Source organism: Hesperophylax consimilis, chromosome 15 (assembly GCF_061612785.1).
Source record: "Hesperophylax consimilis isolate HC1 chromosome 15, BYU_Hcon_1.0, whole genome shotgun sequence".
Lineage (NCBI taxonomy): Eukaryota > Metazoa > Arthropoda > Insecta > Trichoptera > Limnephilidae > Hesperophylax > Hesperophylax consimilis.
Genome location: NC_142850.1, coordinates 1 through 17,568, shown reverse-complemented (window position 1 = coordinate 17,568; position 17,568 = coordinate 1). Strand labels below are relative to the sequence as shown.

The following is a 17,568-nucleotide window of genomic DNA, read 5'->3' as shown; positions in this document are numbered from 1 at the left end:
TGGGGCAGAAGGGATTTTCTTTTTCATTACATCGTTTAACACGTTCATTCGTTTAGGAGACCTCGAAAAAAATTGGAAATGCGTGAAGATGTGCGAAAAACGTTTTTATTACATTGCTTTGTGAAACACTTTTTTCGACTATCAAATTCAGCTGATGAGCATAGCAATGAACATAATTAGCAAATGGAAAATCAGCCTTAATTTTTGCTTGAACCCCTCCAACCCTTCCACTCATAACTGAGGCTCCATCAAAGCATTGAGCTATCAATTTATTTGAACTGATGTTCAAACCTTGAAGTTCTTCAGAGATGGCTTTATACAAACCGTCAGCGCAGTGCGAGGTTGGAATTAAATATTTCCAAAAGCGTTCATAAATATGGCCCTTCCATTCATATCCGATGATCAAAACCATTTGCGTCGTCGTAGAGACATCTGTAGTTTCATCTGCTTGAATCGCAATAAATTCACATTCCGTAATTTGTCGTTTCACTTCTGTGCTGTATACTTCCATTATAGAATCCAATATGTCATTTTGAAATAGTCTTTGATGTCCCTTTAAAAACAGTGGCACTATCTAAATGTTGTTTTAATACTGCATCTAATTCTGCTACGAAATCTATTAAGCCGCGAAATACACCAGGATTTATCGAATCAAGGGTTTCGTCGTGACCACGCAATGCCAATTCGAATGCTCCACAAAATATGACACAATCTATTAATTTAGACAATATATATCTATTTTTGTCAACCATTGCATTATGTTGTTAAGTTTGCTCACGGTATCCAGAATCCAACTGTTGACGAATGTCAACTGTACCTAAAACGGCTAAACTCATAACATTTTGTAAATGTAAAGTAGATGAATTGTGCTTTTTCAACTTCTCTGATAGATGCGTTAAATCATTAATCCCACTCAACGTCCAAGTTGAATCTCCACCAAACACAAGACACGGAAAACAAAAAAAGCGATTAACTTTGTCACAACCACACAACCAAAAAGCTTTATCATAAAGTTTTTTGTCAAACACTCGAGTAAAAGCTCTTGATTTGGATTTACAATCTTGCTTAATCACGAGCACTGGACGAGGTGGACCAGAATTTTTAATTAATAATTTATTTTCAAACAAACTGTTATTATTTCTTATATATTCGACACTGATTACACTCATTTTTATTTCTTATAAAGTTACAAATTAAAAGGATTAAGTTCTGTATTTAGCTTGATCAAATTACTCGATAAATCAATACCAAAACAATGACAATAATTACGTCACGGCTCGCGATAACGACGGTAAATTATGATCTGTGACATGTGACATGTGTCATCTGTGATCTATTGTCCAATATCGAGTTCGAAGTTCGACGAACTTCGGATGTCTCCGTGTAACCTCGGGTCAAGGCTCATAAATCGGTAATCTTCGGAAATGATCGGGTTATCTCGGCGCCGTGTGACACACGGGAATTAGCTAACTCCTGGTACAAATGGGTAGATTGAGGCGCTCGCAGTGTTTTAAAAAATACATACAAAAACGTATTTTCATCCGTTTGCAAATCTGTGTACACGGCGCGGCGGATTGGCGCCGCGCAGCGGCCATACTTTATACTTGGAGAGATTAAAATCGCTCTCCTTGATAATATTCATTGCATTGTATTGGTAAGTAATATTTTTAAATGATTTTTATAGATTTTATAGTCTTCAGTAAGATATTATAAATTAATTTTAGCCATTACAATTTAGATAGTGCTGCACACGAACGCACTATGCGACCAGCCGCCACTGATTAGGATCCCACATAAAGACATATAATAATGGTTTAAACCTACACATTTGAAAAGTTGATATAATTTTTTTCTTATATCCAGGACACCAGCTATTTCGGCGATTCCACACAGTCATTGGACGGATCCTTCACTTCCCAGAGCATGAAGCACATCAAGCCCGGCAGCAGCAAGCAGCACAATCGGGAGCCGGCCCTGGCCCGCACGCTGATGGACCTGTCCCAGGAGATGCAGGAGCAGCGGGTCAAGGGGCAGGGGGAGCCGCCGCCCCAACCCATGCCCGACTGCTTCCTGACGCTGCCCGTCAGTAACAACGGGGGCACAGGGAGGAACAAGGTGACGCTTGAGACCAATTCTTCTTTCTTCATTGCCGAGGATTGCGAACACTTCAAATTCCACGGTGGACAAGGCTCCTCCATGGAGCCAATACAGATACCACCAACATTCTGGTGGTATTTGATCATTCCTTGAGATTAATATGGAATACCTACATAATTAATTAATAATTTTCGGAAGTTTTTCTCTTTTTAGTCTTTTTGAGAGATATTTCTATAAAATTCATGCTATCTCATTTTGTTTTACGATGAGATATATGATTTACATGTGGTTAACCTTTCCTCATCTGTGGTGTGTATTTACTACACATTGCTTCTAATATCTTTAATAACTCTATAAATATAATAAATTCTGGGTTCAGATTTTAGGTATTCCTCCGTTATACATTTATGCACTGAATTAAAAAATAATATTTAACATAGTTTTCAAATTCAATTAAAAATCAGAGTTTTTTGTAAGAAATCGGGAGCAAATATACCAATACATTCAACCGTGTGCCATTGCTACGCGAAGAGTGCGCGAGGAAATGACACGCTATTGATGTCCCGCTTTACTTCGCTATGCGTGCACATGAGAAATCCACTTGTCCCCAGTTCTATTTTTCTATTTAGACCATCGATACCTACGGCCGCATTGTGTAGCTTCGTCTCGTGACCAACTTGTGCAGGGGTACTAAAGTGAATCATTATTTCCGTTCGATAATTAAATTAATAATTTTTTGTAAGTACTTTTTCATTTATTTCCGAATACTGTGTTATACTATTACCTTATATTATAGTATTGAAAAGTGTGTATTACGTAACTATTTATTTGTGCGCTTTCGTCATTTAATCATTGATCTAAGATTTATTTTTGAATATTTATTTCACATTTTTTTCTTATTCGTTTTAATATTCAGTTAAGCAATACTGCATTTTACATTATTTACAAAAACCCTTCAATTTTCAGGAAGAATAATGACTGACAGAAATTCAACAGAAGAAGAGATAGCGCAAGAACTTGATTATGATAGTGATATTGAGTTTGAAATGAACAATGACATATCAGATACTGAAGATTTGGTTGAACATTTAGAAGAATCAGACTCGGAATCGACTAGTGAAAATGAAGACGAGGGAGAAATACTAGTTTCAAAACACGGATTCGAATGGAGTGTATTACCACCATCATCATCGAGACGTCGGCAATGCAATATTGTCAATGAAACTTCCGGCCTGAAAAATGGTAGTTTATTATCTAACACAATAAGAGAAATGTTTGCTTTATTTATAAGCGCAGATATGGTGACAGAAATATGCCAAGAAACGAATTGTCAATTGAGGCGTTTACCCGGGAATATGATTGAGCAATTATCCGAAGATGAATTATATGCTTTCATCGGTATAATGCTTGCTTCCGGCAGAAATCGCACCCGAAAACTAAGTTTGAATGAGTTGTGGACAAGTGAAAGTCCATTTTGTCAGCCCTTTTTCACGGCAGCTATGTCTCGAGACAGGTTCATAAATATTTATAGTCAGATCCGTTTTGATAATAGAGATACAAGACGAGAGAGATTTGAAGCTTCTTCAGACAAGCTAGAGCCAATTAAGTCGATTTTCAGTAAATTGGTAGATGCGTGTAAATCAAATTACTCTCCATCGCTTGATATAACCGTGGATGAGCGTTTGGCGGCGTTTAGAGGTAAATGTCCATTTCGGGTATATATGAAGTCAAAGCCAGCCAGGTATGGCATCAAAATATGGATCGCTGCAGATGCTAAAACCGCATATATATGTAACATGCAAATATACAGCGGTATGATAAATAATAAAAGAGAAATAAATCAAGGCAATCGTGTCGTTATGGAATTGGTGGAACCTCAATATGGCACCAATAGAGGCATAACCATAGATAATTTTTTTACGTCAGTACCACTGGCGGACAATCTTTTGTCTAAAAATCTGACCATAACTGGCACTCTTCGCAAAAATAAGAGGGAAATCCCTAAAGAGTTTTTGCCATCAACAGAAAGGCCATTGTATAGTAGCCAGTTTGGTTTATATCAAATAAAACACTTGTATCATATGTGCCTCAGCAAAATAAAGCAGTTTTGCTCTTATCAACTCAATTCCTTGGAAATGAAATAAGCCAAACCGATACAAAAAAAACAGATATTATTTTACATTACAATAAAACCAAAGGTGCTGTTGACACAGGGGACAAAATGACCTCCGAGTATTCGTGTGTAAGGTCGACAAGAAGATGGCCGTTTCGCTTGTTCATGGAAATGTTAGACATTGCTGCACTGAACACATATTTATTATGGATTCAAAAGTATCCGGAGTGGAAAAAAAATAATAGAAGTAAAAGGAAATTATTCATAAGACAGATAGGTTTAGAGTTGGCTAAGCCCAATGTAATGAAAAGAAAAAACAGCACGGTCAAATTTCACAAACAACAACAAGATGCTTTCGAGACAGTTTTGTCATATTATCAAGAAACACCACCCGCAACTGCTGTTACGAATGATATTACGAGTGATTCAAGAAATGTACTAGTGTCCCGAGCACCGTCGAAAACTTGCAGATTTTGCCCATACAACACAAAAAAAAGAAGCACCATAGTTTGTCATATTTGTCAAAAATCTGTATGCAAAAGCCACAGAAAAGAAAAAAAATATATTTCCTGTCACAATTGCGATGCAATTTAGATTAACAATTTTATATATTTGGTTTTAAATTTTTATTATTTTTAATTTCGCTGTATTGTTTTGTTCTTACATAATTTTGCTGTTATATTTAAATATAATGCATGTGGAATTTTTAATGTTTAGTTTCTCAATATAATATTTCTTTTTACACATTGGTTTATTTCATTTAAAAAAAAATTTAAGTTTGAAACCCCTGCAAGACTGGCAGCGTAAACACGCAAAGCTGTGTGCGTATAGTCCAGCGCCCATCAGCGGAATCAGCCGCCATTCGGTCACGGACCGTCGTTAGATAAGCACTCCTCGCACGTTTTTTTAGCATCTGCCGATGGTTTTTTCATGTTTTCAGCTATTAAATTACAATTATTATCACTTTTGACATAAAATATAATAAACATAAGCGATTGGCTATGAATATTCATATTTTTCCGATTTAAAATCGCTTATTTTAAGATGTGTATTGACTACACAGCACCGTAACGGGTGTATTTTTTTAGGACAGTAAGGGAAAGGTTAAATTAAACATTAGAAAGAGAGAACAACATGTTTTGAATTTCTATTTAAAAGTTTTCCATAAACGCATTGAAGTAAAAGATAGGGTTTTTCCGTTCTGTCTTTTCAAACTCAATATAAGATCAATCTGATTATCCTTATTGAAGTTATTCAGTAGTATGTTTTTTAAAATTGAACATAATGATTGTTTTCAGGATCCATGTGACGTGAGTAATGTGTCGAACGCCAGCAGCGGCAGCACTAGCGAGGGGGACCCAATCCCTCCCCCCATGGCCACTCTTCCCCCGCGCCACCCCTCCAGGCATCTCAAGAACAATCACGGTATCTACTCACGTTTCACTACTAAACCAGGCAGAGCTCGTATCGACGTCATCATGGAGCATTCTAAAGTAATGTACGTCATAAATTATTTCGAAATCGGAAGGGGCTCGGCGTTTTATGAAGTATTATAAAATACTTGATGAGACATGAAGTCCGCGCCAAACCTGCAACTCGCAGTTACGCCCTAAAACACACACTGGTAAAATATGACATAAATATAATAAAATAAAAATTTTGGATTATCAAAATACACTGTAAAACTCATACATCGACCTCTTAATTCACATAATGTGTAACCTCCATTTATCAAATTTTAGAGAAATCACAAAAAACTGTTTTTTTATGAAACTGTTATGAATTTTAAAATTTAACAAGTAATTTTATTTTTCTGTGACACCTCATAAGAGTGCCTCTGTCTATACAGTATAAAAACGGTGGAGCTATATCGCTGCGGGTCGCGCAGCGTTGTGGGACGGGTTAAGGAAGGGGCTGTAGGAAAGGATTTATTAATACGGATTTTGAAGATTTTTGTTGTTTGTTTTTGGGGTGTTATGCCGTGTTGCACTAACTCCTTCTTTAGCCGACGTTTTGGACAGCGTTGCAGTGTCCATCATCAGGGCAGATCCGGTAGATCTGAAGATGATCTGAAGACTCCCGAGAAAGATCTACCGGATCTGCCCTGATGATGGACACTGCAACGCTGTCCGAAACGTCGGCTAAAGAAAGAGTTAGCGCAACACGGCATAACACCCCAAAAACAAACAACAAAAATGCTTTTGGCCGTGAGAATCTAAAAACTTACCGGAATTTGAAGAGTTCTGGAATAAATTAAGTAGGTGTAACAGTTTTCTGTAGCCCGTTCCACATACGAGCCTACTTACACAAAAACAAGTCGAAGAAACGACCCGTTCTCACGAACTTAGATCAACTGTGAACGGGTATTCCGCTCGCGTCTTTCGACTTTCGCGCATGTTCACCTGTGCACAGGTGATCAATGCTGATAGTTCCTTAGAGCAGGCTCCAAAAAAATGATTGTCAAACAAGCATTCCTACATTTCGGCTGTGCATTAAATATGGCAATCTGTCTATTAACATGGAATGATTCCCCAAACACCGTTGATCATTACCATCGTTGGAATGATACTAATTTAAAGGAAGCTGAAAGCCTTGCGATGTTGTGAAAGAAATTAAATATGGCAATCTGTCTATTTACATGGAATAATTCCCCAAAAACCGTTGATCATTACCATCATTAGAACGATACTATTTTAAAGGAAGCTGAAAGCCTTGCGATGTTGTGAAAGAAATTAAATATTTCTTATTATTGTAGAAAGCAATCACTTTGTGGTTTGACATATTTAATAAAATAAAATACTTTTTTGTTTTAAAACCACGATATTTATTAATTTAAGAACCGACCGGTTTCGCTTTACTTAAGCATCATCAGGGTACAAATTAATACTAAACAAGAAGTACATAATGTGTGCATATATATAACAAACAAAATATAGAGGGAGACAACATGATACAAATATATTATAGAGACAACATGATACAAATATTAGCAACTCAAAGACGGTCATAAAATACATTAACATAAGTGCACAAGTAATGGAAAAAACCGCCAGATAATTATGTAGACTAATGGGTTATACCAATAAATTGGGAGAAACAAAGCATCAACTGGCATGGTGGTAAGGAGGTAAGGAGAACTGAGAATTTTTTTATGGGTTTATTGGAAACAGACCTAATATTGGACTATTTGATATTTCTAATTGATTATTAAGTATCTGACTTTTGGTTTTTACAGCTTTTTTAATTTCTAGTGCCTCTAGATTGTTTAGTCTGTTACCATGCCCGTTTTTATGTAAGATGTTAGCACCGGTGCTATGACAGAATGTATGATCTTTATCGATCAAATGATTTGCGAATTCAGAAAAACCGTTATTATTGAGGCAACGAAGATGCTCCTTTATCCTAATATTAACATTACGTGATGTCTTACCGATATAGAAAGCCGAACAATTGTTACAATTTAATTTATATATCCCCGAATGACTTAATTTATCGTCCTTATCTTTAGAATTAATTAGAAATTTACCTATATTGTTATTCGTATAAAAGGCCGGTTTGACTTCAGAAGGAAGGTTTTTTACACTTAAGGTAGAAAAGTGATTAATGAATAAAATTCGCCGCCATTGATAATTAATATTATTATCATTGATTTGAGGACAAGGACTAGCGAAGAGGAAGCGATTAATGGCTATTTGTTTTAGTTTTTTATTTAAGATTAAATCTATAAAATTTGATTCATAGCCATTATTTACTGCTATGTTTTTAATTAGTTTTAGTTCACTATCAAAATTACTATCGGACATTGGAATTGTGACTAAACGATGGACCATTGAATGGAATGCGGAGTGCTTATGTGAAATAGGATGATTGGAGGTGCTGTGTATGACAACGTCAGTATAGGAGGGTTTACGAAAAATGTTAAAATTAATTCTGTTATTAACGATCGATAAGGTCTAAAAAATTTAAGGTTGAATTGATGCCTATTTCTAATGTGAATTTAATCTTATTATGAAAAGAGTTTATAAGATTGAGGAAGGAATTCAGTTGACGCTTAGTCCCTGTCCATATACACAAAACATCATCAACGTATCTTTTCCAGTACAAGACATTTTTAATAAGATGTGAGGTACTAGATAAAAAATTTTTCTCTAAGTTATCCATGAATATATCAGCAATCAGAGGACTGGTAGGGCTCCCCATAGCTAGGCCCTCACGTTGCTGATATATAACATTATTAAATTGAAAATAATTTTGATTCAGGCATATATTAAACAAGGAAGTTAAATCTTTTATAAAATCTATAGAGAGATCGGAACTATTTAATAAATTAGAAATTAAACATTTACTCTCTTCTATGGGAACATTGGGGAACAAATTTACAACGTCAAAAGAAATTAGTGTAGAATTACTAGGGAGAATCATATCTTTCAATTCTTCTACTAATGAAAAAGAGTTTTTAAGGGTATGTTTAGGTGAAAAAACATTGGTATTTTGAAACACATTAGTAATAACGGATGATATTTTAAAATTTGGGGCATTACAACATGAAACTACTGGCCTGAAGGGGCAATTATTCTTGTGTATTTTAAGGAACCCATATAATTTAGGAGTTTTGGGATTTTTAGTTAAAAATTTAACTTTGTGATATGATTCGTCTTTGAATATTTTAGTTTTACATGCTTGAAGTGTTTGTTTCACATTTTCTTGGAACTTATTGGTTGGGTCTTTCGCAAGTATTGCGAAATTGTCACTGTCAATGAAGTCCGCCACTTTAGAATTATATTCATTTCGAGGGAGTATGATCACTGTATTCCCCTTGTCCGCTTTCGTGAGGATCAAATCTTCATCTGTTAGTTTGGCACGAATATTCTTCACTATAGTCAACTCGGGATTTGGGTTAGGTTTAAATTTAGGTATTATTTTTTGTAAAGTTTCAGCACTTTTGTAACAGAATTTTTTCGGTTTACCACATAGAGCTGTGTCTATATCCACTGCTACCTCTTCTATGGCAGCATTAAAATTATTATTCGAGTATTTAAGGTTATATTTTAATCCCTTTGCCAATAGGGATATCTCCTCAGGAAGAAAATGTACAGAAGACAGGTTCTGTACCCGGTCAAAAAATGTATGGACCGACTCCGGGTTAATAATATTAATATCTGGATTATTTAAACGGCACAAGTTTTTGAGTTTTTTATTTACTGTATTAAGTTTATTAAAAGATTTAACTGAAACTAGGTATCTCACTTTGTCGTCAAATAGGTCCCATTCTACTGGGTGCAACTCATACACTAGTTCAGTATGTAATAGTTTTAAATTAAGTTTGATATTATTACGTCGTTTGTATTCACATTTTAGATCCTCTTTCAACCACGCCAATTTAGCTTTATACATGGAAGATTGAGGAACTTTTGACGTTGTAAATTTGTTCCCCAATGTTCCCATAGAAGAGAGTAAATGTTTAATTTCTAATTTATTAAATAGTTCCGATCTCTCTATAGATTTTATAAAAGATTTAACTTCCTTGTTTAATATATGCCTGAATCAAAATTATTTTCAATTTAATAATGTTATATATCAGCAACGTGACGGCCTAGCTATGGGGAGCCCTACCAGTCCTCTGATTGCTGATATATTCATGGATAACTTAGAGAAAAAAATTTTATCTAGTACCTCACATCTTATTAAAAATGTCTTGTACTGGAAAAGATACGTTGATGATGTTTTGTGTATATGGACAGGGACTAAGCGTCAATTGAATTCCTTCCTCAATCTTATACATAAACTCTTTTCATAATAAGATTAAATTCACATTAGAAATAGGCATCAATTCAACCTTAAATTTTTTAGACCTTACCTTATCGATCGTTAATAACAGAATTAATTTTAACATTTTTCGTAAACCCTCCTATACTGACGTTGTCATACACAGCACCTCCAATCATCCTATTTCACATAAGCACTCCGCATTCCATTCAATGGTCCATCGTTTAGTCACAATTCCAATGTCCGATAGTAATTTTGATAGTGAACTAAAACTAATTAAAAACATAGCAGTAAATAATGGCTATGAATCAAATTTTATAGATTTAATCTTAAATAAAAAACTAAAACAAATAGCCATTAATCGCTTCCTCTTCGCTAGTCCTTGTCCTCAAATCAATGATAATAATATTAATTATCAATGGCGGCGAATTTTATTCATTAATCACTTTTCTACCTTAAGTGTAAAAAACCTTCCTTCTGAAGTCAAACCGGCCTTTTATACGAATAACAATATAGGTAAATTTGTAATTAATTCTAAAGATAAGGACGATAAATTAAGTCATTCGGGGATATATAAATTAAATTGTAACAATTGTTCGGCTTTCTATATCGGTAAGACATCACGTAATGTTAATATTAGGATAAAGGAGCATCTTCGTTGCCTCAATAATAACGGTTTTTCTGAATTCGCAAATCATTTGATCGATAAAGATCATACATTCTGTCATAGCACCGGTGCTAACATCTTACATAAAAACGGGCATGGTAACAGACTAAACAATCTAGAGGCACTAGAAATTAAAAAAGCTGTAAAAACCAAAAGTCAGATACTTAATAATCAATTAGAAATATCAAATAGTCCAATATTAGGTCTGTTTCCAATAAACCCATAAAAAAATTCTCAGTTCTCCTTACCTCCTTACCACCATGCCAGTTGATGCTTTGTTTCTCCCAATTTATTGGTATAACCCATTAGTCTACATAATTATCTGGCGGTTTTTTCCATTACTTGTGCACTTATGTTAATGTATTTTATGACCGTCTTTGAGTTGCTAATATTTGTATCATGTTGTCTCTATAATATATTTGTATCATGTTGTCTCCCTCTATATTTTGTTTGTTATATATATGCACACATTATGTACTTCTTGTTTAGTATTAATTTGTACCCTGATGATGCTTAAGTAAAGCGAAACCGGTCGGTTCTTAAATTAATAAATATCGTGGTTTTAAAACAAAAAAGTATTTTATTTTATTAAATATTTATTTTTTTTATTTTTTTATTTCTGCATCAAAAAAAGTGAAAACATCAAATTAAAAAAATTAAATATTTACAAACAATTATAAAGATTACAAAAAATATAAAAAAGGTTATAATTACATAACAATAAATAAAAGCACACAGATAAAAGAGAAACATTGAATTTCAAAAATTAAAATATGTAAAAATTAAAAACTCAATTTCCGTGTGTTTCTTTGAAATATACGTCCCGCTCGTTGCAGGGCGTAACTTATATTTCAAGGACCTATTCATACGTCCTACCCGTATCCGATACTAAAGTCGGGGACGCCCTAGGAAGACATGGCACGATCAAGTGAATCAGATACTCGAGTCGGGCCATGTTAAGAGTCAGAATAATAGAAGAGTATGAATGAGACGATGTATCAATGTGAACGAGGCAAGAAGTGTGTGCTAAGACCGAGTTGTTTGGCAGTCCGTCCTCTCTGCCTACCCCTGCGGGTAAACGGCGTGATGGTTAGTTAGGTAATATTGGTAGGAATAGGTAATTATACACTGCTGTAAAAGTAAAATACTAGATTTAATAGGACTAAATTCTATAGCTAAATAAAATATATTCGAAAACACCATTTCAATCCAAACGTTCTTCCTGCATTACGCTCTTCAGCAGCAACATCCTTCGTTACATGTACAGAAGTATCTTCCCAGTGCGTATAATTAGATATTTATAACACATATTTACAAGTAAAATTGCAAGGAAGTCCAAAACCCATAAACACTCTAAGAAGATTATGTACGAGATGATGCATGAATGTGAATAGCCCTGTACACCACTGCACTCCAAATTGTAAGGAATTCCAAAGCCCCTAAACACTCTAAGAAGATTATGTACGAGATGATGCATGAATGTGAATAGCCCTGTACACCACTGCGCTCCAACTGTCCGATGCATTTCCCAACCAACAAATCATTTTTTATCAGTTAAAAGGGCAAATTAATCAATTTTACATAATATATATCATTATTATGCTATGTAAGATATATACACATTTTACATATAATTTATAATATCTACCTACATATTCTATCAAGACGTGTGAATAGGAAGATTTTTATAAACGGCTTTTAGGACGATTGTCGATGACTTGCATACGATCTCTGCCTGGGACTGGTATACCTACTTATTATTCAAAAATACAAATTGTGAATGTTTTTATGTATGTAATTTATAAAAGCTTGTTTTTATTTGATTGCAGATCATTCTAACCCTGACATGGTGCCTCCACAGTGGCATAACCCTCATTCAGAATCTCAAGTCACTATGTGGTGGCACAACAAAGCTAACCAGGTTAAAGTAAACCCCAAACAATTTATTTCCTTATTATTATTAATCTTTATAAAACTTTAGTAATTCAATTTGATTTCTTTCTATTACAGCTGCAACAGCAATTGGAGATGACCAACAACCTCTGCCAGTCTCTCCTGCAAGACAAGAGGACTGGCCAAATGACTCCTTCCACACTTAACAGTTCCTCGCAAACTACGCAAGTCCCCAACTCGATCCTCCTACCCAACTAACAGAACAACAGCACTATGAGTCTGCCCACGCACTCTACCCATCCAAACTACCCCAATTATGCAGCGGCAAACCCAGTCATGTTCCAGAACTACGCCAACAATCCCATGTTCATGCCCCCTCCCAATATGGGGATGGGAGGGATGATGATGCCCAACTTCAGCCAGGACATGATGATGGGAGCGGGGGGGCAGCTGTGGGCCCTGCAGCAACAGCAAGTGGCGGCCGCAGCGTGGGGCAGCGCTCACTGCATACAGCACCTCCTGTCTCAGCAGAGAGAGATATCCTCGCTGAGGTCCACTGTCAGCAATGTTAGTTCAAATTGCATTTATTTATTTAGTGATAATACGAGACGTGTAGGTAAATACTAAGGGCCTCCTTGGTCGAGGGGTAAGGCTCTCGACTAGCAATTCTGAGGTGGCAGGTTTATTTTGTGTTATTTCACTACTTATTCATTTAAAAATAATATATAGATAGTATATTTGCGGCACATTCCAGAGTGGAAGATACTCTCAGTGTCGCCCTGATGTAAGACCACCTGGCTTTGGTGACCATATCTGAATTGTCAGGTACTTCTCCTCCCCACCCTTTCAGCCTCAGAACTTACCCCAATTGGCCCCCTTATGCCATAGACTCGCTGCCCCCAGACGGTTAAGAGTAGTTGGGAATATCATTTTAAAATATAATCAGTAGCTAAGAAAGTCTTAAGGGAGCACATTCACATTTCATTACTTTTGCAATATTTTTGGTTCTTGGATCTTAAAAATCTGCTTTTAATTATTGATATTTTTTGTTACAAACTTTGTGACATGGCAAGTTACATTACGTCCGCGATAATACAGGTACAAATTTTCAGTTCAAATAAAACAAAAAAGCAATACAATCATTTTGTGATTTATGTATGTATTTGACTAATTTTTTTTATAATAATTTATTTCAGTTGGAGGAAAGGCTGCAAACTTTGAACCTGAACATGCCCCGAGCGCATTCCACCCCGCCCCATGTAAACTTCCCGGAGAACACTCCGAGTCAACTCGGAGCTCGGGCCAATTCGGCCCAGTCCGGTTCCCAATCACAGTACTGGAACATACAATTGCAGGCTAATCTCTCCAACACTGATACTAGCAACGCAAACGCGGCTGTCATTCCTCAATACAACCCAGCGCCCCCTCCCGGCCTGGCCAATGTCTACCCTTCAAACTTAAACCAATTGCGAGCTCCTGAAGTGACTCCGAACATCCCACCTTTCCCCGCCGAACACTTCAATAATCAGCTCCCGGCGAATTTTACCTTGCCTTCCAACCTTTACCAAAGTGATCAGTCCAGTGACATGATGAGTGTACCTCACAGCAACGTGCCTCTGAGTAACCAGCCGCTGTTTAACAATAGCGCGCCTCCCGCACAACTTAACCCTAATGTGCTGAGCAGCCAGTCCATCCCGCAGCCCATCCAGAACAACCGGAATCCCAATTGCCTGCTTAACCTAACACCGCATGTGGCTATGAATAATCCTCACCTGATGGGGACGCAAACTCTCTCTGGACAGAGTACCGCACTAAACAATCAGGTGCCACCCGGCAACCGCGCCAACAATTACTGGGACAATTTCAGGAGGTAAGTAGTGCTCATTAACTGTTCATTTCATTTTACCATATTTTATTTACTCATTCATTCTTAAAACACTAAATGCTCGCAAACATACATTTACAGAGAAATGCTTGAACTGTCAAAAATTTGAAATAGTCCACAGACTAAAGAATTTACTAGGAGTAAAATGCGGCAGGGAATTAAGGGGTCTGATATCTCGAAGCACGTTTTCCCCTGGTGTTTAAGGACGGGTTGTTTCGGAGAATTTGAACAATTCATCAAATTTCAACGTTCATTTTCGGGTTTTGTGAAAGTCCTATTCAAGTTCTGTTTTTATATCATTGTAGGCTAGTTGCTTGACAAAACTGAAATAAAAACAGAACTTGAAAAAATCTTTCACAGAACTTGAAAATGAACGTTGAAATTTGATGAATTGTTCAAATTCTCCGAAACAACCCGTCCTAAGACTTTTATTTTTTTATAATTGTGTGAACTTCTGGCAGGATTTCCTAAGTAAAAATTTAACCTCATAATAAAGTTAGTTTCAATATCGGCCGCATTGTATAATTGATAAATGTTTAGATTAGGGTCAAGTTTAACCTTTCTTAGTTCTGTGGACTAGTCATTTCTTCATCCACCTTTTATTTATGAATTGAATTTGGTTTTGGTGCAGTTCACCTCATGCACTATGTTTTGTTAAGCCGCTTCTCCAGCTATCGTTTCCACTACATTAATTACAACGAACATTGCCTCAAACATTCGAAAAGGGGACGTTCCCATCCACATTTTGCAATGTTCGTCTTTTCCGTGGCCGATGTAAAAAACTCCCCACGCATGTTAAAAACGGGAAGGCAGAGGGGGGGGATTATTTCATTTTTTTGAAAACCACTGCGCGGTGTGGTCTGTCACGAAGCATAAATCGTATGAGTTTTTGAGGTTGTGTGCACTGAGCGAGTATAATAAATTGTAAATATATAATGTCGTATGGATGATTGTTTCTATCTTTGTCTTTGAAGTCTATTGTAGACGGCCCAACAAAGCTCCGGAACAATTTTTGACGGCTGCTGTTTGGAGATTCTCAAGTGGACATCAGACTTGTATATGAATCCCCAGTTACAAGAAATCGTAATGTAGCAGCAAGTCTCATTTCCGGCGAAATAACATTTAAATATCTGGCCGAATAAATAAAACTAACTCTTCGAAATCAGTTTCCGAGAGGCGGAAGAAATTACCTATATCGAATCTGTCTTCTATTTTCAATTTTGGATATAAATTATATTTTCGAGGTCGAAGGTACGGTTCCAACTCGAAATCTGTATTCCCTACGTGGTGTAATAATTTCTACGATAACGTCTTCCTCGTCAGAAACTCATTTTGACAGTTGACAGCGAAAAACCGAGAGTACATGCGTCTTCCTCATCAGACATCTACAAAATAATGAGAAAATGTCTATGGCCACTCCCACCGTGCCCCAATGTTTCAACAAAGGGAGGAGTCGTAATGTGGACGAAAACAAAAATGTTTGATGTATTGTTTGTGGAAACGGTCACAGGAGACCACGCTTTACAGTTTCGCCAAATTGACTAATAAAATATTTTTCTTTCCAAGACCTTCTTTAAAAATTTTACCCTGGCTACATAAACCAACCAACCCATCCGGAACTATAGCTTTTCCGTCTCCCTCCAATTTTTTCCTTTTGACATTAAAATTATTCTCAATTAGTTAATACATACCTTTATAAGTAGGTGACAATATTCATATTCTTGGATATTTAATTTCCATACACTATTCTCAATGAAAATCTAGTGAAAATTTATCAATATACTCGATAATTTATACAGTTTGTTTATTGTTTACCAGCTCATAACTAAATGTAAAAAAATATTTTTGTAAAACAATAAATACGCAAGATGTTTTAAAACTTGTTTTATTAGCAAAATATTATAATCTTTATAACATTCACCATGCTGTCCAATTAGCAATAAATAAAGTTACAAAATGATCATTTGATTTTTAGCTACTCCAGACAGAATCTACTGTCGGGAAGCAGCAAGAGCAATGCGGATCCGGCCTTCCCCACCCACAGTCCTCACCCCCTGGTGGAGAGGTCCCACAACACCCTCCACTCGGGGGCCCCTTCCGCTACCCCAGGCACTGCCCAGGCTACCAACACCCCCAAGAGAAACGTCAACAATGTTTACCCCTCCGGTGCCCCACATAACTCCCAGTCTGACTTCAGCTTTGATAGCAGCACCCAACGCAGGGGACGGAGAAACTTGGCGCAAGAAACTGAATACTTCACCGCCCCACCTGATGTTCTGAACGTTAACCAAAACCTCGATGCAGAGCCTAACCAGTTATTAACTAATTTATTATCCAATTCCGAGGAACCACTGCCAGGCAACAACCGATTTCATGGCTCAGTCAACGTTAACGTCAACAGGCTGAGCACCAATCCTATCCCAGAAATCATACAAGCTCACTCTAACAATCTGAATCTGCCAAGATCTAATGGCGCTCACAAAAAGAAATCATCTTCCAAACTTCCCGCCAAGAATTCTTCAAATGCTGGAAACTATTCTTTAGACTATGCTCACAATAGAAACGTGGAAACTACCGCCAGCAATGAAGTCTTTAACCCGAATCTCGCTTGCACTAGCTCCTCCAACACACAAGAAAAATCCACAACCAAATTATTTGATCTGCTTCGCGAGAATGTTTACTCTGAAGTAACTGCTCTAATAAGCGCTAATGAATCTCGTCCACATTTTCTCATACAGTTATTTAGAGATCTACAACAGATTAGTTCAGACACATTGAGGCAAAGAGCTCTGCAATCTATACAGGAATTAATCTCACATTATTTATTGGCCGTGGAATCTGAATCCTATGACGCCAGCGATGATCACAGGAGCCTACGGAGAAATTTGAGTGGGAGTCAAAACCAAGGGGTGCCTATTGATGAGTCGGCGGTCATAAATTTAGATATTACCAATGAAATGGTGAGATTTATACTCTCTCATCACTCGGAGATTTGCAACGATGAATTAATAGAATCTTTAAGACACATTGTAATGGCAGCAAGAGGAAATCACGTTGACCAATCACAACTTGATCAGAATCTTCGCGATTGTTTTGTTAAATTTAGAGGATACAAATTGGAAGATGTGAGCGATGACTTATTGATTG

General features: G+C 36.5%; 1 protein-coding gene across 1 annotated transcript in view; it reads left to right on the top strand.

Annotated features, from left to right (window-relative positions):
• The window catches only part of LOC149417141 (uncharacterized), a gene marked incomplete at its 3' end in the record, with an annotated part of 51,816 nt that extends 34,255 nt beyond the window's left edge, over positions 1-17,561 (top strand). Inside the window, 7 exon segments of the mRNA XM_089640547.1 lie at positions 1,864-2,179; positions 3,064-3,269; positions 5,509-5,635; positions 12,473-12,564; positions 12,654-13,103; positions 13,733-14,406; positions 16,397-17,561. Of these exon segments, the coding sequence (XP_089496673.1) occupies positions 1,864-2,179; positions 3,064-3,269; positions 5,509-5,635; positions 12,473-12,564; positions 12,654-13,103; positions 13,733-14,406; positions 16,397-17,561 (3,030 nt within the window).
• Between the last annotated feature and the right edge of the window lie 7 nt (positions 17,562-17,568).